At 33.4% G+C, this 23997-nt stretch overlaps 1 protein-coding gene across 1 annotated transcript in view; it reads right to left on the bottom strand.

Moving 5' to 3' along the window:
* LOC149805110 (deoxyribonuclease TATDN3-like) overlaps positions 1–23997 on the bottom strand; it is a 46063-nt gene that overhangs the window by 16326 nt on the left and 5740 nt on the right. The window contains exons 2-8 of the mRNA XM_089947453.1: positions 23241–23273; positions 16086–16159; positions 13725–13770; positions 9737–9775; positions 8777–8839; positions 6917–6994; positions 6434–6465 (exon numbers count right to left, since the gene is read on the bottom strand). Coding sequence (XP_089803579.1) covers positions 6434–6465; positions 6917–6994; positions 8777–8839; positions 9737–9775; positions 13725–13770; positions 16086–16159; positions 23241–23273 — 365 coding nt within the window. The remainder of the gene's footprint in view (positions 1–6433; positions 6466–6916; positions 6995–8776; positions 8840–9736; positions 9776–13724; positions 13771–16085; positions 16160–23240; positions 23274–23997) is intronic.

Here is a 23997-nt window from a genome sequence, read left to right as displayed (position 1 = left end):
GGCAACTGAAGAGACATTTCTTAGGAACCAAGATGGACATTGTCCACTTCAAGTGACTAGAGGTACTATGCAAGTAAGATTGATCCATGAGAGTACCTATATAAACTGGATGTAGTCCACAAGAATTACATGGCAGCACTATGCAGGTTAGATTGATCCATGAGAGTACCTATATAAACTGGATGTAGTCCACAAGAAGTACATGGCAGCACTATGCAGGTTAGACTGATCCATGAGAATACCTATATAAACTGGATGTAGTCCACAAGAAGTACATGGCAGCACTATGCAGGTTAGACTGATCCATGAGAGTACCTATATAAACTGGATGTAGTCCACAATAATTACATGGCAGCACTATGCAGGTTAGACTGATCCATGAGGGTGCCTGTATAGACTGCATTGTCCACAGGAACTGCTTAACAGCATTAGGTGGGTTAGTCTGCTGTATAAATGGTTTCACAAAGTGGGTTCTTGGGTACTGCAGTGTTAAACTAGGTATCATACTCAGGAAGTACCTAGCTGCACTATGCAAGTAGTGAAACTGGTCTTCTGGTGGTTGATACTGTATGACCTACATGGCCCAACAAAATTGTTGTCCATTGACTTCTGCTGACGATATGCAAGTCCAACTTGTATTTAAGGAATAACAACCAGAGAAAACTACACATATTGAGTGGTTGCCAAACTGGTCTTGCTCATGGTCAAAATCTGTAAGACAAAATAGAGCAGACAATATATACATGCAGTATGAGTGTCCTGCTCTATGAACTTGTAAGTGTCCATGCGGAGTTACCCACTGTGATAAATACCTGTAAAGGGGTGCATGTGGTCTTTCATATAGTCTTCTGGATTGTCTGGTAGTCTTTTGATTTTGGCTCCAATATTTTGATCTACCAAACATCACAAATCTATTGAGCATACTGTATATACATGTGTTAAAGATGAATAATTTAGGAAAAAATAAAGGTCTGGAAAAAGTGGGGTTGGCTTATCCAAGGGCCAAGGTCCAAACTTTTTAAATTTTCTTGCTGACTACAATAACGGCTGTAAATCTTGGGGAAAAAAATATTTTTTTTCTGTGTCCTAAGATGTAGATGCATGTGAAAAATAAATACATTCCCTGTGTCCCAAAACTTACTAAACTGTTATAATTCTATGATTGCTTTTGTTCTTATTTTGCAAGTGTGTATTTTTTTATTTCTACAACATGAAAGTAAATAAAGATAAAAAAAAATTTGGGGCCAGTTCGAGTTTACATGGTAGACCAGGCTGTACTATAATGTACAGTACTTACACAGTGCAAATCATGCCTAGTGTCACTTTAATCCTCATTTATTCCCAAACATATTCAATGCAGATTTTGCTTTATTCATTGTTTTGACCAAATCGCATTCTTTCAGATAACACTTCAGCTAGTCAGTAATAGCTGTTTTGTTTACATTGATCCACATGTTCACAAGTTACTCTTTTTCAATGATACAAGTGATGCTTCAATTTGAGATAATTTTTATGAAAAACACATTCAATTATTTTAGTCACAACCAGCAAAACTGTTAAATGTTCATGAAAGAATGGTAATATTAAAGGCTAAAATTCTGAATACAGATCAACTAAGATCATAGAATCTTTGTTACTTTTGTGTTTTGGCTGAACAAAACCATAATTTTTTATACAATGGAAAGCTGGATGTTTTGGCGTCTTCTTTGTTTATAATTGGCAGATTTGTCTTCTGCTTTCCAACGGCAATACAGGCCAGTTAATTATTAAAACCCTGAAACTGGCTTGGATTAAGAGGGAATTTTGACTGGCAACTATACGAGTACTTTCATATTTAATTGCCTTTCACTCCGTAATATTAGCATGATTACCATAGTTTTGTAAAACGGGGTGTAAAACTACAACTCAGTTCTTATGGTATTAGCATAATTTTCAAAGCATTATTTCTAAAACTTCATAATTGTATTTTGGATTTAACATTAAAGTTTAGTGCAGTGGTGCCTATGATTCAAATCCATGAATGTCACAACCAGCAAAACTGTTACATGTTCAAATTATTTTTTTCCCAAGATTTTTCAGCAGAATGTAAATCTTTCAGAGCATGTTCAAACCTACAATGTAGATACAGTGGCGCCATTATGTAAATACGCTCACTAGTCTAATTGTGAGCATTGAATCAAACACTATTGTTGTTCATTGTTGTCATACTGGGATAATATCTGAATGAATTACGTATGTACAATTTCAAGGTAAAAATCAAATGCAATAACGCACAAACAAACAATAATTGAGCTAAAAGGGAGAGGCAGTGTTACAGCAACCTGCGAATGCTCAACTCTTGTCATCATCTGATCAAGTCGTACAAAAATCTGAATCAGGCAAAAACAATAAAAAAAACAGAAAATTAAATAAATTTCTTGACTTTTCAAACAAATTTAAACCATCTCTATGTAATAATTGTACATGCCAACCCCAAGAGTTATGTGAGTAATTTTTGTTAAATGTAAGTTTGCCTAATTAAATGCATTTAGAACTTACCATGTGCATCTTGTGATGTTGTCTCAGACTTCTGGGTCAGCTTATATATGGGTCATGCACTTTTTAGTGTTTATACCATTCAGTTTGGGTGTGTGTGTCATCTTACACACAAACGGGTTTATACACGAGTATATACATTTGGTATTTCAAGCTAAGACAACACCTGCCAAGCGTAGGTATTTCCAGCTAAAACAACATTTGCCAAGAATAGGTATTTCCAGCTAAAACAACATTCAATAGACTGTTTACAACTACCATCGTCAATCAAGTTATTATCGACCTAACAACCAATCAAATCACATACATAAGTTGTTTTACTCATCAATATTTCAATATTGAGTAATGTGTCATGTAGATCAGATTGCAGGCAACATTACTTGTATAAAACAGTTCTTTAACTATTTGAAAATACAATAATTTTGGTATCATGTTGAAACTTACAACAGATTCAAAGGAAAACACAGCATTGAAAAGAAAGAAATTTGTTTGCAAGTTCAACAGTCTGATAGACAAATTTAAACATGTGAAGTGTAGTAAAGTTGAGTAGCTATTATTCATTATAATTAATTTACCTAGCTTTGGTACGATGTGTACTTTCATGCTTGAAATTTAGGACAAAAATAATTGTTATGCTGATCTCCCTGATTTGGACCCAGGCTCCCAGACTATGAACACTGATCTCCCTGTTTTAGACCAAGTCTCCCAGACTGTGAACACTGATCTCCCTGATTTAGACCAAGTCTCCCAGACTGTGAACACTTATCTCCCTGATTTGGACCCAGTCTCCCAGACTGTGAACACTGATCTCCCTCATTTAGTCCCAGAAAACTTGGCATGTATGGCCTTTACAGGCAGATTATTAGAGCATCACTATTAATATTTACAAACTGGATACTAAATAATCTATTCTATTAACAAGCACAGTGCGACCCCACCATAACGAGCCCTGCAATAATACAAATTTGGATATAATGGGGTTGTGGCATGGCTCCCAAAATTTTGTATATTCATTTGCACATGAAAAAATATTTTTTGTTCAAAGTACACAAAATAATGTATAAAGAATTTATTATCATTTTGGAGAAGAGATCTTATATGAATTCAAATATAATACAATTGTGGCATGGTTCCTGAAATTTTAAATACATGTGTGTGTATTTTTCTCGTACTGGGATTTTTAAAAACTTTTTAAGTATTAGAAATAGTGTGTAAAATGTTTATTATCATTCTGGGGAAGAATTTGTGTACAAATTCTAATATATGATCATGGTGCAGCTTCTGAAATTCAACAATTTCACCTGGTTCTTGAAATGTTATGCCAAAATAAACATTATCAGAAATGTTACTTATTACTGATCCATGATTAAAGCCAGTAAGTTGTCTTTGTGATTGTCTTCAATTAATTCTGTATACAATCGTTGCTCAAACAATAGCCAACATGTGTTTCTTCTTTAACTGATATAAAACCAAGCAGCAGACAATGCGGTGGATAATAAAAGATTCTCACAATTTAAAAAACATCAAAAAACGAATGCTGTCAACATGTTTGCTGAGCTTGGCGGTGTTATTAGATGCAATCAGCTGACCAGTAAATAATGTCTGCTTTATTAGCTGGAAATTGAAAGGGTATAAAATTGTACATGCATTCAGCTTAACAATATTTATAAAAGTGACTCGTGACCATTGCAGGCCTACTGCACTTAGTTCTCAGGTTTTACATGTATATGGTGTTTGCTTATGAACTCGTTATTAATTTCCTATTTTTAATAAACATACTTTACATTATGGAAAAGCAAATTCACAAATGCAAGTCATTCTCTGCACTTTGCACAATGATTAGTATAGTAGTTTTCACACGTTTCTTTTGATATTTACAAAATCTGAAGTAAAAGTTATATGCACAATGAAAGCATGTGTTAATTGTTAATTATTCTTGCTCTAGTCATTCAAATGAATAGGCATACAAGCATTAATTATTGGAAATTTACAAAGAAAATTTTAGCAGTATGAAATTTGTACAGACACCGTTCATAGACCCTGGAACTTAATGAACCGTACACGTGCTTTATCTTTCTTAACCCAATTTTGCTGTTAATTTTTCCCATTGAATTCAGACACACAATGATCTGTGACAAAATTATTGAATAGTTTAAATATGTAGGCAATTTTTGCAATGGAATTACATGTAATATGGATTAACTGCAAGCCCCAACGGTATGATATCAGATGGCAAGTAAATGGTGTTAATACTCTGTTCATGCTATATATTAGACGCTGAATTTAGACACAATGTTCTGGGACACAATTACTGAATATTGTAAATCTGTGTGCAATTTTTCAATGGAATTACATGCATTATTGATGAACTGCATGCCACGACGACATGATAGTAAATGGTGTTGATACCCTATTCATCATATACATTAGACAGGAATACACATATATGTGCTGTTCTCTGAAAAAAGTAAAATACTGTAAAACCCATCATTAACATGACCCTGCTATTAACATGATCCAATTTTTTTGACCCCAATTATTGTGTTATAGCAGGCTTCCACTGTAACCTGTGGGAATGTCAATTTTGACTGCCTATACAGGCAAAAATCACATTAGCGTTGCTTATAGCAACTATATGTATGAAGTAGAAGCTGAATAATCAATTCTAGTAACCTTTAGAATGGCCAATTTGTGACTGTCTATACAGGTATGAATCACTGGAGCATCACTTATAGTAATTACATGTATGAGCTGGATGCTACTGAGTAAATCATATCTAGTAAACATACCTATACTTATATCTACACAGTAATATAAACGAGTTTTCTATATTGCACACAAAACCTGCACATAAAAAAGGAAATAAAGCATCATTTATTCATACTTATGAAGTAGACACTACAATATCCATTATGAGACTATGTCAATTGTAGGAAAAGCCCAATGACGTTCTATACAGGTAAAATCAGTCAAGTGACCTGTGTGCAACTTTGAACTGTATGTATTCTAACCTTAATGTATCCTGACCCAGTAGAAATTATACAGCTATACTAAATGAGTTTTCTATATAACACATGAGACATGCACTTATTAATACAGTTAAAGCAATGTAAAGGGATGGCATCATGGCCAGTGCAGTTATGTACTAAAGGTACCTAGGTATGTGAAGACATAAAGTTCAAAGTGAAACTTTGTTACTGGCAATACGAAGAACATAAAAGTTGGAAATTTATAGATGGAGTATACTTACCTTTGAAGATGAAGATCCTCCAACTTGTTTTGAGGTAGAAAACTTCCAACCTGCTTGTATGGATTTAGTGAAGCCTCTATGTCTGTAGTGAGCATGCTACTCAGCACAAACACAAATAGTAACTGAAAAATTAATTACCTGTAGGAAGGCCACCTAGGTAAGCAGGTAACTTTTAGCTTTTTAGCTAAAGTGTTTAAATCTGGGAGGGATGGATTTGCAAGGTAGTGGTAGTTCTCCTAAGGTATTACGATCAGGTAACATTATTGAAGAACATCATTCTAAGCAGACTCCAATAAAATCCTGTAATCTTTTACTTCATAATTAAATTTTGACATTAAACATTGGGGGGGGGGGTATCTCTTGGATTTTGCAAGGCATCTCTGCCTGCAGAGAGTGTGATATCTGACATGAGCTGAAGTAATAACTGGATATTTCATGGGATATGGCATCAAGCCTGGTATCAAGGGAGATAACTCTAACAACCATATAGGTGGGCAGATAACATTTAGCCTTTTTGCTAAAAAGTTTTAACCTAGGAGGGCTGGATTTGTGAGGTAGTAGTAGCTTTCCTAAGGTATTAAAATTGGGTCACATATTTTTTAAGAAGAAACAACTGCAACATTATAATCAAATATTAGTAGTACTCACAGTGGAAGTTTAAATTTCCTTGCCAGTTCAATCTGGAAAAAAACAAAAAAACAGAACAGATACTGTCAAGTGCTGATAAATTTGGCAAAAGAGTGTAAATTAATTTCCCATTTTTTTTGCAATCTTGCAAAATATAACATTTTGCATTTGTAGATAAATTTGTGAATCTGGTAACAAATCTTACTACTTCCACAGCAGAATCATTGGGTCTTCAAATTTTTGGTTGGTAGCAACTACTACCGGTATGTACTCCACAAAAATATGTACACCTTGTATAATAGTGTATTCATGGTAATCACTCATGCAGTGCAAAAGGAAACAAAACAGTGACCTTTTTTTTAAAGAAAATTTCAACAAACCCTTATGTTGAAATTAAAGCAGTAAGCAATCAAACCATTCTAATGTCATATCATAAGAATATTAGCATTCTGCGATCAGCATACAGCATGTCTTGCTGATTTTATCATGATGTCAAGCTGTTACCTGTCTGATCAGGACCTGTTTTTGTATTTCTTTATCTTCTCGGGTTTTACAAATCCTTGGCTGGAAGTCTAACCCTACCTGTCAAAATAAAGGGAATAAATCATAATTATTTAGGTATTGCAAGTAAAAAAAAATTCACAAACCTATAAATGTATGCAGATCTAAAGCAGAAACAAAATTTTAAATTAATATTTATTTTTATGGATGTCAAAACAGTGTCTGTGTGTGTGATTAGGATATTTAATGTACCTTTAATAATTTTTCAGTCATGTCGCTATGATATCTGCAGTGTGGCAGTTTATAGTGATGTCTAGTACTGAGGCATCATGCCGCAGATGTGTAGCATGATATCCCACCCAGTCACATTATCCTGACACCAGGCCGACCAGTCCTAACACTAACCTCTTAATGCTGAGCACCTAGCAAGGCAGCTATTAGTACCATTTTGTAAGTCTTTGGTATGACTCACCCCGGGTTCGAACCCACGACCTCCCACTTCTGAGGTGGATGCTCTAACCACTAGGCCACCGAAGCAGTCAAAACAGTGTCTGAAAACTGTCCTAGAAACAGAACTCTACCAAGGTGTGATGGACAGACAAAGGTAATATTGTACATCCAATTACTGTCATGGTGGGCACAAAATTATGCAAGATATATTCCAATACATTTGGACACATTTATTTTGCAATATTAAAATGCTGCAAGCATTAAATATGCAGAACCTAAATGAGGCTAAAACCTTATAAAATTATAAATCTGGATGAATGAACTTCTTAAACATTAAAATTTTCAGTTAGACTCATGACATTGTCGAAATTTCCATATATATTTGCTTATAAGTCAAGTCAAACTGCAAAATATGATCTGCCATAATATAATGTGACTGCAGATCAGGGTCTATGTTGTTTATTCTATTGATTATTCCTAATAAACTGCACAGACTCAGATATGCCAGCACATTATGCAACAGCAGATCTGGGTCCGTGTTGTCTGTAGTTGGACTCATAAGTGAGTATAAATGATACTTGCACGTATTTAATCATAGATGGAATATAATAGGAACTGTGACCTTGTTATGTAAAGCTAAAGGTAAAGCAAAATTAAAAAGATAATTGGTAGTTAAAAAGAAAACAACTGCAAGAAGTGAAGGCAATCTGAAGAAATGATAAAAGAATCATTGATATCAATAACACTGGTTGCTGTAGTAATGATATATATATACAGCAAAACTCTGGTTATTATTAGAAATTTCATAGGTAAAATTGAAATTCATAAAGAAGCCCAATTCTGGAACAGTAGGGGAAAATGGCCAAATCCCGAATGTGGAAATTTATGCCTTCTATTGATTTTGCATACTGAACAACATCAAGCTTAGTTCAAAGACACTGAAGCTTTTGCAAGGTACATCAGGACAAAAATGTTAAATTCAAAATGTATGCTTGAAGGATATAACCCCATCTACTTAAAATGAAATTATATTTACCATGTACAATTCTGAAATTGACTATTTTCCCTGTGACCTATATGTCATAACTCCTATGACTTACTCATTAATCACAGATACTGACCTTGATTGGAACCCATGTGGTGTTCTTCAGCATGATATTATCAATAATGTGCTGTTAAAACCCTCAAAACAAAACATAAAACTTTTCTTTTTCTTTTCTGAATCCTTGAACCAAAGATTTTCCAAATACATAACATGGCAAACTTGTCCAAATACTGTAGCAGGTGTGAATTTAACAAACTTCTATACAACATTTCTTACAACAGAGACATAACATAATAATAATAATAATAATAATAATAATAATAATAATAATAATAATAATAAATGTTTTATGGCAATAATACTGATACCTCTCCAATTGCTCCAAGTCTTTCATGGTATTTTTCTATCCATGGCACTGCTTCCTCCAAGTCCTAAAATAAAAGACATAAATCTGCACTGCTGACCTGCTATGATGTCTTTGGTAATGAATGGCTCCATAATATCAGAGCTCAAATGAACAGGCAAATTCTGCTGAATGCTCTGTAATATTTGCCCTGCTGATGCAAGATCCAAAATATAAAAATAGAAAAATAGAACAAAAATGGTAGTTCACTGTGACCCACTTCTTAAGTCTGTGAATATCCGTCTTTGCATATATAAAGTTTAATGAATGTGCATGAAACAATGTCAGAGAAATGTACAAAAACTTCCTATAATCACTGGAATAAGTGGGTAAATGTGGACTGTTTTTGCCAAAGGTCAATAGCACTCTTCAAGATGAATTTACCTATTAAGTTTCACGACCATATATGCAACAGCTCCACTGAATGCAAAGCTTGATGCCGATATCCAATGAATGAAAAACCATGTTAGAAATGATATCCAATGAATGAAAAACCATGTTAGAAATGATATCCAATGAATGAAAAACCATGTTAGAAATGATATCCAATGAATGAAAAACCATGTTAGACCAACCACATCTTTCCAATGTTTTAAATGGAAGACAAAAAGCAAAAATTGACACAGAACTTTGATCTTGAAGAGAGGGATCATGCAAATGTATATGTGATATGCACCAAGCATTCCAGTCATGATATATACACCTTGTTGAAAAAGTTCTGACAATCATTTCAAATGGCCAAAAATTATAACAGAGACACCTGGGTGCCTAAATTGCCAAATTTACGATCACAGGTTAATAAAAGGTATATAATACCCCCCACTGAAAATAATTATGTAAAAAATAGGAACTCTCTGTTATGTAAGCATAAACAGGATATAAAAATATGCACTTCAATCTATGTACAACACTTCACACCACTGACCTGGAGAGTTACACTGCGCTGTTCCCCTGTAGGAGACTCCTGTAATGAAAACAAGAATTGCATGATGTACAAATTAGTCAAAAATCATGTACAAGGAACTATTTACTGTAGCTGCCTAGCAAGTAATTGAATAATCAGTTAATCAATCAATATACATGTACATATTTTAACTAGTATTGATTTATAAGTTTGGTAAACAATGTTTTATGAAGAGAGAGAACAGGGTTGACCATTTAGTTCTAACATGACACTAAATTTTTCCTCCCAGTGTTTGTTTAACAAATGAAAGGTCATCATAGCAGATAGTTAAACAAAATTTGAAAAACTGCGTAATGTGCATAATAAATTATTAAAATTAAACACACGAGTTATTCCTCTTTTGGCACTCAGAAACAACAGTCTCAATGCTTTCTCCAGGATGAGCAGAAATTTTACTTTTATTTGTTATGAATCACAGCATGAATATTCTACTAACAGAAAAATAAAAGCCTATCCTTTTCTAAAATGAGACTAGTTCTATTCTAAATGAATAATAACACTTGATTGTATCCATGTTTGTATGCAAACTACAGCAACATAATACATGTACCCAGTGTTTTTGCTGGTACATATTTGATGTGTTTTGAAGCCTCTCACAGTAATATTTTTAATGATCTTTCTGAGATTTCTTTCCTGCAAATAAAGGTAACTTATTTAGCAAAACAAACAATTGCATTAGGAAAAGGCCATTTACTGACAATTACTCCCAACATGATAATAAACCTAGTTTTCAACAATTTACCTCCCCAACTTCTCACTATTGATGTCCATCCCTTCTTAATTTTTTTAGTGGTACCACAGTAATATGCACATTCACTTATGATGTGGTCCGAGTCTTTGGACACCACAGTGAGTGTGTTATTAAGGGGGAGGAGATATGTATTAACTAACATTTTTACCAATGATCATTTGCGATATGTATATCAATAAAAACCATTTAATCATGCCAGCCATTTTCATGGGCAAAACCCTCAGGAAGCCATTTAATCATGCCAGCCATTTTCATGGGCAAAACCCTCAGGAAACAGGACAAATGAGTCGTGTGAACATGTTACTCCAAAACAAAGGCCGCAATAATTGTATAACAGATATCCAATGAAATACCGATTATCAGTTTGTACATGAAACTTTTTGGACAGTTTTCCTAGTGAACCTGTAACCAATGTTTTCTTTTTCATTTTAGAAAATAAATGGCTATAGGATAAAACAAAAAATGGTATGACCCTTAAGAAGAAATGAAATGACATAGCCATAAAGATAAAACGAAATGACATGACCACTAGGATTTTTTAAAAAATGGCATGACCATTAGGATAAAGAAATAGAATGACCATTAGGATTTAACAAAATTGCATGACCGTTATAATAAAATGAAATGGCATAGCCATAAGGATAAAATGAAATGACATGACCACTAGGATAAAATAAAAATGGCATGACCACTAGGATAAAATAAAATTGGCATGACCACTAAGATGCAATGAAATGACAAAGCCATAAGATAAATTGAAATGGCATGCCCACATGAATAAAATTAAAATGGCATGACCAGTAAGATGCAATGAAATGGCATATCCATAAGGATAAACTGAAATGGCATGACCACTAGGATAAATAAAAATGGTATGACCATTAGGATAAAGAAACAGAATGACCATTAGGATATAATGAAATTGCATGACCATTAAGATGAAATGAAATGGCATAACCATAATATTAAAAAATGGCATGACAATTAGGTTAAAATGAAATGGCATAGTATTATGACACTATGGTCTTAAACTATATAACAGAAAAACCTGTTTAACACAATCAACATATACTTTATTTCTCAAAGTTAAAAAATGAAAATTTAAGAGGAACTTATAGTATTATTAATAAAAGACCAAATAATCATAAAGTTCTGTCAAAAATCCAAAAGTAAAGAATGTTTCAAATGAATTCAAATAGTTAGGAATGTCCTGATCTATCACACTGACGCAATCCAGCACTTCTTTCAATGATTTACCAATAATCCCAAAATATCTTTAAGTCAAAATGTTAATGAACATGTTGTAATTCCAATGAATAAATTAAATAATTCTTCCTGAATTATATCTGAACACAACAGCAAGTAACTCCAGTGACTGATCTTAAGATAGCAATGAATAATTTTTGTTGACCTCTACCTTATATAAAAATTCAAGACAGAATGAGATGACCAGGATGTGGGTCATAAATTCTCTTCCAGAAGATTCTAAGGTCAAAAGGCAATGTCAACATGTTTACAAATTACCATTATCATAACCCTTTACCACATAGAGTGGTTGGCTTTTTAGCCCTTTGATATATATGTACCAAAATTACCCAGTGCAGTGCACTATAAATAGAACACCTGTTACCTATTTGACTCCACACACATAGGCCTGCCTGTAAACTGTTACGCAGTGTAGTATATGTTATGTTTAACATCAATTTTAACCATTTTACATTTTTGGTACACATCTATTATGTATAGAAAGATTTAAGAGTAAAAAATCTGATCATTACAGCTGAATAATTATTTTTCACTGAAGACTTTTTTATGTGCTTTAAAATCTTGAGAGAACTCGTTTACCATCAAGTCTGTGAAGCCACACGAACAACCATAGCTACCATTGCTCATACTCTAAAGTTCTTTGTCTGCATCTACATCACTAAATCATCTGAATTTAATAATTTATACAAATTAATTGCTGCCAACATCAATATCAGAGCCTTTACTTAAGTTACTAAGCTTTCATAGTTGTGATTCGAATCGTGAAAACTCAATAAAGTACTGAACAAAATCCATGGTCTCCTTTTTGTAGAGTGTGGAATACAAACCAGTTACTTTAAATAACCGATTATGACCAGATCTTAAACAGCAACCATGTGTTCTGACATAATGGTCATTCACATTAATGAATGTAGTATCTAATAGGGGTTTTTCCCAGAAGGTGGCACTTGGATAACATGCTCAAAATGAATGTTTACAGCAGGCAAATGGCGCTTCCATGAGAATTGTGTAGAAGCGTCAAAAGGCACTTCCATGCAAATCAGGTAAAGGCATCCAAACGCGCTTCAATGAGACTGGAATAGACGCATCCTATGGTGTTAACATGAGGTAAAGGGTTAAAGTACAATCTACAATTATGGACAAAAGACAGCTATATAAAAATATTATTTACACATGACCATTAGATAAACAACAGCCTACAATCATGGATAAATGTTAGCTGTCCAAACTTGTTGGTTACATGTCACCATTAGCTTAAACTACAACGTACAATCATGGAAAGAAGTTAAGCACACAATATAGATGTACAAAGCAATAGCCATTATAATAAAATGAACTGGAATTATCATTAGGATAAAATAATATGGCATGACTGTTAGGATAAAATGAAATTGCATAGCCTATAGGATAAAGTAAATAGAATTAATGAAATGGCAAGACCATTAGCATAAAAAAGGGCATGACCAATACAATAAAATGAAAGGGCAAGACCATTAGGATAAAACGAAATGGCATAATCATTAGAATAAAATGAAATGGCATAACCATAATATAAAAAATTACAAAACAATTACAATTAAAATGGCATAGCCATTATGATATTAAAAAAATGGAATGAGTATTAGAATAAAATAAAATGGCATGACCGTTAGGATAAAATGAAATCAGACATTAGGATCAACCGAAATACCATGATCATTAGGATTAAAAACTTGTATAACTATTAGCATGTACTTTTATTTACACATTAATGTAAGACACGTTTTCATCAAAGAGAAGATATAAAAATAAGAGTCCCTGGAAAGGCCATTGCTTTCATTTGTATATGTGTTAGGGCTGTGTTCATTTTTCAGAGACAATCTAAAAACAACTGACTGCAAATCAACTTCAATTTTGGAAAGATTCAAAGTGGTTAATTAAAATATGAAATACCTGTACTGGGTGAACTCCAAAACATGGCAAAATAAAATCTGGAAATCTGAAATTTTTAAAAAAGATATGTCAAAATTCAAAGAAAGATTTAAAATGCACACAACTTTGGTAACATTAATTTATATCCATACTGTATAATTTTTGTAAATATTTCATTTGATCTTTAAAGATTTTATACCTACTGATTAGGAAAATCAGTCCATGCAAAACTGCACCATATTAGACAGGAGTGAAAAAAGGGTTACAAAATCAAAAATCATACATCTTATACCAGGTATTTTTGTGCATGTAACAGTTTCTTACTTTGTTTTAAAAGAAAGGAGGTGGGGATTTTAATTTTAACTGTCTGCCTTGTTTTAATGCAGTTATTATATTTAATGAACTAAATTTTGATTGGATTAATTTTTTGTGATTTGAGTCAATTTTAAATTTTTATAAATTCTCCACCACAAAATTTCCACTCTATAGTATAACCATGCTCATGGTAACCCTTCATGATTTAAATTAATTATACTAATGCATACCACTACATGACTTATCTTCCACTTACAGCTGATTAATGTTACATGCTTTCTCCATAGATCAAAATAAAATGAAAGGATTTTAATTATGTAAATCACATACTGTTATGTATATTTAATTTAATTGTTTGTTATTTTTAAAAATTTTGTATTTCATTACATGCTTGTATCATTTATCACTGTATGTTGGACTTGACCTTGTCCAAAACGTAGTTCATTTCTACTTGACCTGATTGACTTTTTTTTTATATTCTGAGTAAACAACTAATACATAGCTAAATTATTCTCTCTGTGTATGGGCTTAGTATCAGGATCATTATTAATATACGAAGTAAATATGTATCTTTGGGTATAAATTTTGGAATTTCCTGAGTGTAATCCAGTTTTTGTTTTGATTTTGTAAACGTCAGGATCATTCTAGGTTATTTTCCATTCGGTAATGGGTTTTTTATATATAGAAAATGCTAATTGTGACCTGAGTTTATGTAGGGAACTATATAATCTTGCAACTGTGAGGGCTTGGTCATTCATGCTTGAATATCAAGCACTTTCATGTTGTATATTATATGTTATGACCAGTAGTTTTGGGATGGAATCTTTTTTAATCAAATCATTGAATTATTTTCTCTGGCAATACAAAAGTGCTCTGATAAAATTCTTGGATAAAGGCATTTAGTGGAATTTATACTGAATTCAAACCTGGAATTACATTCCTGTGATTCAACAAAAGACTGTTGACACATCAACATTATAAGCTATAACAGAGTTTTATTCAGGACTTTAAAAAAATAGGACTTGTGTCTGTAGTTCTTGGATTATTTTAGGACTTGATTCGCAGTACCTTAAGTTTTTTTTATTGTTTTCACTTTGTATCCCAGGGAAATAAATTATTTGTTAAATTTTGTTAAGCTTGATGTCTCTCATTCTTTTGTTGTTGTTGTTGTTGTTGTTATAGGGTTTAACGCCATTTTTCAGCACAAGATAGGCTATACATGGCGGCCAGTATTAATGGTGGAGGAAGAACCTGGGAAAACCCCGGAAAGAACCACCGACCCACGAGAAGCTACCGGCAAGCTTTCTCTCTCATTCTTTTCTGTTACTTATTTTAAGAGCACAGACTCATAACAATATATCTTAGTATCATTAGACTTCCATGAATTTAGTACATGCAGGATATTCCCAACATGTAATTTTAAAGAATGATCAACCTCATGCACTTCAATCATAATAATCACTCTAAAAATAATTTAAACATTTTCCCCCAGATAATAATTTAAAAAAAAAAATTCATGATATGTTTTGATTTCCAGTATTTAAGTTACAGACAGTATTGTCCCTAGACTATAGAACAAAGTATGGTACAGTTTCTTCTTCAAGAAGACTTGAAAAGGTATAATACAAATTTTGCAAGCAAGACCGCTTTGTGGTGGGACAATAACTGCAACACAGTGCTGTCATATTTCTTACAATTTTTACATGGAAAAATTACTTTTTTATAAATTCTATTTATGTGGGATAAATGCAAAATTTTATATGAACGAAATATTGGCTCAAGTGTTGTACTGAAACCAAAAATTATCTGATTCATTATCAGGGCAAGAGGATGGACTGTTAGGGCAGCAGGTACACTGTTAGGGCAAAGAGGGTACACTGTTAGGGCAAAGAGGGTCCTCTGTTATGGCAGCAGGTACACAGTTAAGGCAGCAGGGTGCACTATAGGACAGCAGGTACACTGTAAGGAGGACAAGAAGCATGTCTTTTCTTATAAGGTACACAATACTTAGAACAACAAGCATGCCATTTCCTACATGAGACAATACTGATATACATTTTACATTACCTATCTGCCAAGTCTATCACCCTTTGGAATTCTGAAGCATTTGTAGCAACAACTAGTGCAGCAGCAACTCCTTTCTTTAAAGAAAGATAAAGGTTTGTTATATAAAATCCAGTTAATTCGAGAGAAATAGAAATTTCATGTGTTACTGTCAGCTTATATATATATATATAATATATAAATTACATTTTTATGTCCACAAGGAAATTCTACATACTGTATATGTATCTGCTAAAAAGGTCGAGACCAAATGCAAACTGCACAGACCTTGATCTGCTGTTGCATAATAAGTTGTCTGATCTGGGTCTATGCAATTTGGTAGGAGTAATCAGTTCAGCAAACAACACAGACCCTAATCTGCGAGTGCATTATGCGATGGCAGATCAGAGTCTATGTTGATTATAACTGAACTCAACCTATATGCGAGCATATCCTGTATATTTTTTAAAGTCATACCGATATATCACAAAAGAAGGGCAAATTTCTTGATATCAGTAATTCTATTAATTACAACATTAAGTCAACCAAGCTACTTTTTATAATTTAAGCAGTTAACATTAATCATGTACAGTGTGACCCCGCTATAGTATGCTCTGTTATAACACGAATTTGGATATAAAACAGTCGTGGTGTGGTTCCCAAAATTTCATATACACATATTTTTCTCGTACAAGAAAAAAAACAAAAATCTTTTTTAAAAGTACAAATAAAATGCAAAAAGAATATTATCATTTTTGGGAAGAGATCGTACATGAATAATACAAGATGATCATGTCATGGCTCCTGAAATTTTATATGTATTGTTCGCATACACAAAATAGTATTTCCTTCTTAAAAGTATGAAAAATAACGTGTAAAAAGTTTATTCATAGATCAAGCAGGGCATTGCCAATGTTTCAAATTGTGATCTTTTTCCTTATTTACAGCAAAATATACCATCTGGTGATTTTTTAAATTTAAATTGGCACCATTGTTGGATGTTTAAACTTGTATATACAAACATTGGTTAGGAGTGGAGAAATTCAGAGGCTCCATGAAAGGAAGCCACAGACTTTATATAAAATGCACTGAAATTTATTTATTGTTACATAAACAAATTCTTTGTCCATATTGACAAACCATCTTAAAAGTGCATTGTTATATCATAATCCGCTTATGCTGACATCTAGTACGAGTACTGTATGTTGTGAGATATAAGTTTATTGTTGTTGTTGACATTTCTGGTGGCAGTCATTATCTCATATTTCATAGGATTTTCAGCCACTTGAAAGTAATTAATATATTTACATAGGCTGACATTGGTATGTGGATGGTAAGTAAAATTAACATTCCTCTAATTTTCGCTCAGAATTAAATCCTTCAGACCAGAACACTTGCATATCTATCGTCTGTTTACCCTTTCTTAAATTTCTGAAGCATGCAAGGAAGGCAGCATCACTCCACTACCACAAAAGTAAAACATAAATAAAAAATAAAATACAAGAATCTTACTTCTCTGTCTATTCAATAGGCAGAGAGGAACAGTGTCTAACATCGTCCAAATGACTGTCAATTCCTTTTTTGAAAATTTACCCAGATAAAATAGTTTGCTGAAATCTGAGACAACAGATTACCTCTGAAGCACCAATTGATATGAAAACATACTAAGCAAATGAGAAAAAAAATCAGTCTCAATCATGTAATACAATTAATTGATGTTGCTGTGACAATAAGAAATGGGCATATGTTTGGTTCTTCAAACTGGCCTTTAGCAGTGACTTCAATAACTCATGCACCCTTCATCAAAGAAAGATGACTAAAATCTTCAATAAAAATAAAGAACCTTTCTTCAATGGCAGAAAGTACCAAACATAAATAAAAGCAATGGAATTGGATGGATTGTTACATTTTCCAACTTGACTGGAACACATTTACTCTGCCGTGAAAGCTTCCTTTTTGCAGAAAAAAGTTTATGCTTATGAAGGCTACCAACGGCGGATTGAAATGCAAACTAACTTTTACTGACTTGGGACATACTGAAAAGTAAATGTGCTTCATCGTTCGTTACGTGATTGCGCTATTTTTTCCCAATGAATTCAGACCTATATGATCTGAGACAAAATTACTGAATATTTTAAATCTCTGTGTGTGCATATCTTTGATGGAATTACTTGTAATGTGGAGTCAATGTATGTGATGAGATTCACAAGTGAATACATGGTGTTGTTACTCTATTCATGCTATAGGCCTTTTCAATAAGGATTCTTGTCTCCCCCTAGTAGGAACTCTTCAGTGAATCTTTTGCGCATGCATTAGCTGCTACTTCAACTTCCGTAGGCTACCCATTCATCAGCTGTCAAAGAATGCCTGTGGCAAAAAACCACAAGTATTGTTGCATCTGTAGCAACTTCAGAGGGAAGGAAGTAGATGGGAAAATAATATCATTGCACAGATTTCCTGCAAGATGTAAACTATGTAGAGATTGGCTTGAGTGGTCATGGCTAGTATGGAAAGATTTCACTGACACAGATAACAGTCAAATGTGTTCCGATCATTTTGTGAACAGAAGTGGATCGTCAAAAGAGCATCCAGTGCCTGCAGTTTTCCCGAACAAGGTGTTTCAAACGTCGGTAAGTGGCTACATTGAGTACTATTATGCTCCATCCATTTTAAACGAGATGTGGTGTAGGATTTATTCTTATTCTGTGGTTTTTAATCAGCTCTAATCAATAGCATTTTTGTGCATGCATTTAAACAAATAGTCATATTCCATATTTAACTTATTAAGTGTACTCCTCACTGTGATGTGTTACATACAGATGTTTAGAGATAACAAAAGTTGTGCATTTGTGTGTAGTCTGCTACTGCATTGCAGTTTAATTTGATGTTGTAAAGACTTTTATCAACTGTTGTATTGTCTTTAAAACTGATGTTGCCATTGGCACTGTAATGTCTACATGTGCACAGTTACACTATAAATATGGACTAACAGTGTACCCATACAGTACTTAAAGGAAATGCTGTAACTTACACCAGCACCAACTTTTAATTGTGCATGCTACACATGTATATGTAAATATTAATTAACTGTTAAAAGAATTATATTTGTATAATTATTTAATTTCAGAATCTGGAGAGTGAAACCTTGGAACATGCCACAGTGACTTTCGACTAAATGAAGATATAGAACAAGGTGACATTGCTGAACAACAGAGTGATCACAGGGATGATTCAAATAATATTTCAGAACCATTTATAGCAAAAACTGAACCATCTCTGGACACCTCTATACATTTACATGATTATTGTGGACCAATAAATTTAAAAGATATGGCTGCCACAAACCAATACCCTACTGAGGATAGACGTTTCTACAGTGTGATTTTAATGAAATGTCACCTGAATATGGCACCCCTGTAAACAAAGTGCCAAATGTAGATTGCAGGATACAAGTTAATTCCTGTTTTAATATTTGAAGATATTGAACATGATGACAAAAAAAATTACTATTTTATACTGAAGTTCCAAATTCAGCTATTTTCAAGGCATTATTTGATGAAATTAAGGATGATGCTACAAGTCAGACAAATTGTCATGGTGCTACAAGTGGAAAGGGACATCCAAAACACTTGCATCTGATAGATGAATTCTTTTTTGTCTTGATGCGATTGAGACTAGGCTTCTTACTGGAAGATTTGGCAGATCAATTTAACATTGGAATGTCATGTGTGGAATGATTTTTAATAAGTGGATTGATTATTTGTATATACAATTAGATTTTCTAATCCAATGGCCTTCAAGACATGCTGTTGATGAACATATGCCACTTTGTTTCAAGGAAAAATATCTAAATTGTAGGGTGATATAATTGACTGTACAGAGTTACACACAGAAATGCCTAGTTCTTTACAGCACAAATCTTTGATGTACAGTGATTACAAATCACATATGACATGGAAAGGGCTAACTGGAATTAGTCCAGCTGGGGTTGTAACATCTGTATCAGATTTGTGGGCAAGGATGTGAAAGCATCAAACAAATTATTAAAGACAGTACCCTGGTTGACATGTGTGAACCTGGAGATGCCATTATAGCAGAAAAAGTCTTCCTTATTTAAGACATCACAACCCCAAAAGTTGTCCGTCTCATCAACCCTCCATTTTAACAAAAGAAAAAACAGTTCTCCAAAAGAGAAGAGGAAGAAACAAAATACAATTGCAAATCTTCGTATCCATGTTAAGAGACAGATGGAAAGGATGAAAAAATAATATTCTTAAAACTGTTATGCCTATAAATAATGCTTAATAAGTAACAAAGATATGGAAGATATGTACACAATTAACAAATTTACAGCCACCACTTTGCAAAGCAAATTAGTATTATAATACTTTACTTCAGATGTATTACAGCAGTCTGTTATGACCATATGCTAGACATTACTTTCAAATTTTTGTGGCAATAATTTTGACTTTTAAAAACACCTGCCTATATAACAACAAATATTTAAAACTCATTTAGTAAACATGTCCACTGCAGTTTTAATAAAGAAAACATTAAACTCTTGAGTCCATATTGTTGTGTAACCTTTTATTCCAATCTCATTGAGTTGATAAATTACTTGAAATGTCACCTTATGTCATTAATTTGACAATCACTTTATTTCTCTTTCTTGTCATCACTGATCGACTGGTAGAGAGGAACACCTCTAAGCACATGTGTTGTGTACATTTCAGGAACAATTCCTTTCAAGTAGTTTTTCTACCATAATATTCCAGAATTCTAAATTAAATGGAATGCATTGGTGTTTGCTTCAAACTCCAAATTACAGAATCACACCAATCCTTGCCCATGATGGCCATTTGTCCTTACATTTGAAAATTACATTCATGCTTCCTTTTTAAGATTGCACTGCTGTGGAGGTCTAATGTGCAAAAGAAATCTGAATCTTGAGCACATTCACTTGGAAATTTAAATTTCAGATGCTGGACACTTTATTTCCAGTAACGCTGAGGAATCTTGACAACAAGGATCATGAACAACTCCATCTGGACTTACACCCAAATCAGGAAAAAGTGTGTTAACATAAAGCCCACATGGTGTCACATGAAGATCTGGATGAGATTGTGTCATGCATGTTATCAAATGATGTATAGCCCATGATAATTTTTACTAAATTGTCTGATCGAGTAGTTTCTTTACACATTACCACTTGGCTAAACTTTGAACTTGTAATTCTCCCTTTGTGGTATTCCATCCACCTATTGTTAGTATGCTGACCTCTCGTTCCAAGTTCTATTTGGACACATTGTTCTTTAGAATAGGATATGTTTCTGAAGTGATTATGGAAATAAACTGTGGCGCTTTCAGAAGATAAATCTGTTTTATCATAAAACATAAAGTCAATGTTGTCTTTGAGAGTTGGTATGCTATCTTCTTCATCTTTGATCTTCTCAAAATTGGTTAACCATCCAGCTTTGGAGTTTAGCTTTAAAAGCTTTTGTCTAAACATTTCAACATTAACAGTTGGTTTTAATGATGGCTCCTCAATATTATATAGTGAGCGGCGAAAGGAAATATCCTTTGATTTCCTAGGACTAAGATGTCATTTCCTGGAATTATTCCATTTTGATTTGGCAGAAGTCAAAGCAGTAGTTCCATCTTTGTTCTTTTCAGATATATCCACCAGTGCATATAACACTGCCCCGATATGATTGCAGGCTTCACCCAGACTGCAAAAAGCAATGTCAGGAAAAAGAACTAGTGTATAAGGTCCCTCACTGTTATATATATGTATAATTAAATATATATTGTAATAAGTGATTAAATTAAACTAGGGGTAGGGTAGGGTGGGAGTATGTTGTAAATGCACAGCCTTATATTTTTTCTATTATTCCAATTTATTTTTTAAGTATAATTAATGAAGTATGATGCACATTTTAGAATTCTTTTAACAATATACATGTATTTGGGTATTTTTTTAAATCTGGAACTTGGATATTTAAATAATTCAACCAAAAAGTACAGGATATGCAGATTTATATTTTAAGCCAATTTGAGAAGATAGGAAAATGTACGTCCTTTTTTCTTTAACAAAAATATTTGTGTGGCATCTGGGATTGACATTAACTGTTCATAAAGCAAGTATCACAAGACAAAATATATCAAAATGAAATAGTTACCCAGCTGAACAACTGCAATCTGCTGAATTTACATTTCCAGTGACTTTGGACAGACTGACCCATACAGTAAAATCCTTCTTATCACTGTTTGATAGTGACAGTATCACTTGACATCTCACGTAACAATATGAACATTCCTCCAAAACACTGATAAATTCAACATTGTGGACGTGCCGGTCTTGAAAAAACACTTCACTCTTCAACTGTCACTTTGCCTTCATTGTCAAAACTAATTAATTGTAAATGTCATTGTCTGTAAAATTAGGAATGTTACACAGATCTTTCGTCCAATTATTCAATGATGACAGCGATGGCATTTTCTCACCAGGAGTGACCAGTTTCTCGGTTTTCCTTGAATTGTGTCCCTGCTGATTGTTTAATAAAACAATTTATTTCTTGTAGGCCCAATGCTTTAATCCCCTTTGCTCGCTTGACTAATTCTTTTCTCCCACTAACATTCTGCCCATGCTGTCTCAGGTAAGATTTAAGTTCTGGGATTTTACACCTTTCCAAAGCGTCATCGTTTAATTAGCTAATTGTAGCGAGTAATCAAAATCGATAAACATAGCCCCCAGAAGTTGATTAAGTGATAACAGTGCCCCCATCTAAGGAAAATAAGTAACTTATTGAAAAGGCCCATACATTAGACATGTATATATAAACAGTATACACATATATATATACTCAATAAAGTAAAATATTATGTATGCCTTCTATTTTCACTACAGGCATATTCTCATTTAATAAACTTTGATTTTAAGATGGTAACTGTGCCAATCAAGCAAGTACTTTTGCAGCTGCATTTATTACCTTACCCCACCCCCACAAAGTTTTCTGGGTACATGCATCTTCTTCTTCAGCTAACTAACCTGGTTGCTTATAACACGGTTGGGTTCTATGGCTCCCAACTACCGTGTTATAGCAGGGTCACGCTGTACAGTGATTCCATGATGATAATGTGTATTCAGTAATATATCTGGGAATAAACTTTATTATTTACCTCTTTGGCATCAGCAACAACTTGATCAATATCCTGAAAAAGATACAGTGGAAGAAACTGCTCCTTTATATTTACAAATATTAATTCATATCTCCAAAAAATGTATTACGTTTTGTGCATTTTTGGATTATTTTTTAAAACATTAATATAGGTTCCTCTACCACTCTATAATGATAAATGGCATCCACAATTCTGGTACATACTCAAATGGTACAATATCAGTTAACAAATTAAAAGTACATACTTCCTGTTTGATATATACACACACAGACACAATCACTTTTCAATCTCTTAAAACTGATTAAATTTTTGTGAATTATTCAATCTGATTTGAGGGCTCATTTGTTAATTAAATTCCTTACTCACGTCTTCATAGAGAGCCTTTTACAGTACCATATCACCTCATAGTGTGATCCATTAAAGTGATCCCTGTGCTAATGTTGGTCAGATAATAAAATGTAGGACTCATAATCTTAGGCTGCATTCAACAGGACTATTCTTGGTACTAGTGTACATTGTAGTGCCATTCTCAACATATAAATCATGACACCAGAATATGCTATCATGTCAAGGACCAACATTACTGCATGTGTAAACCAGAAATAAAATGGCTGTGAGTGAAAACATGTTGTATCCCAAATAATTTTTGCATTCACTGTATTTACTCACTTATAAGTCGAACCAAACTGCAAACAAAAAAGATATTGATCTGCCACAGCATAATGCACCTGCAAAACAAGGTCTACATCATTTGTTC

The sequence above is a fragment of the Sinohyriopsis cumingii genome, chromosome 2 (genome assembly GCF_028554795.1).
Source record: "Sinohyriopsis cumingii isolate HCF-2022 chromosome 2, ASM2855479v2, whole genome shotgun sequence".
NCBI lineage: Eukaryota > Metazoa > Mollusca > Bivalvia > Unionida > Unionidae > Sinohyriopsis > Sinohyriopsis cumingii.
The sequence above is the reverse complement of the archived record's forward strand: the minus strand, read 5'-3'. Positions and strand labels throughout refer to the sequence as shown.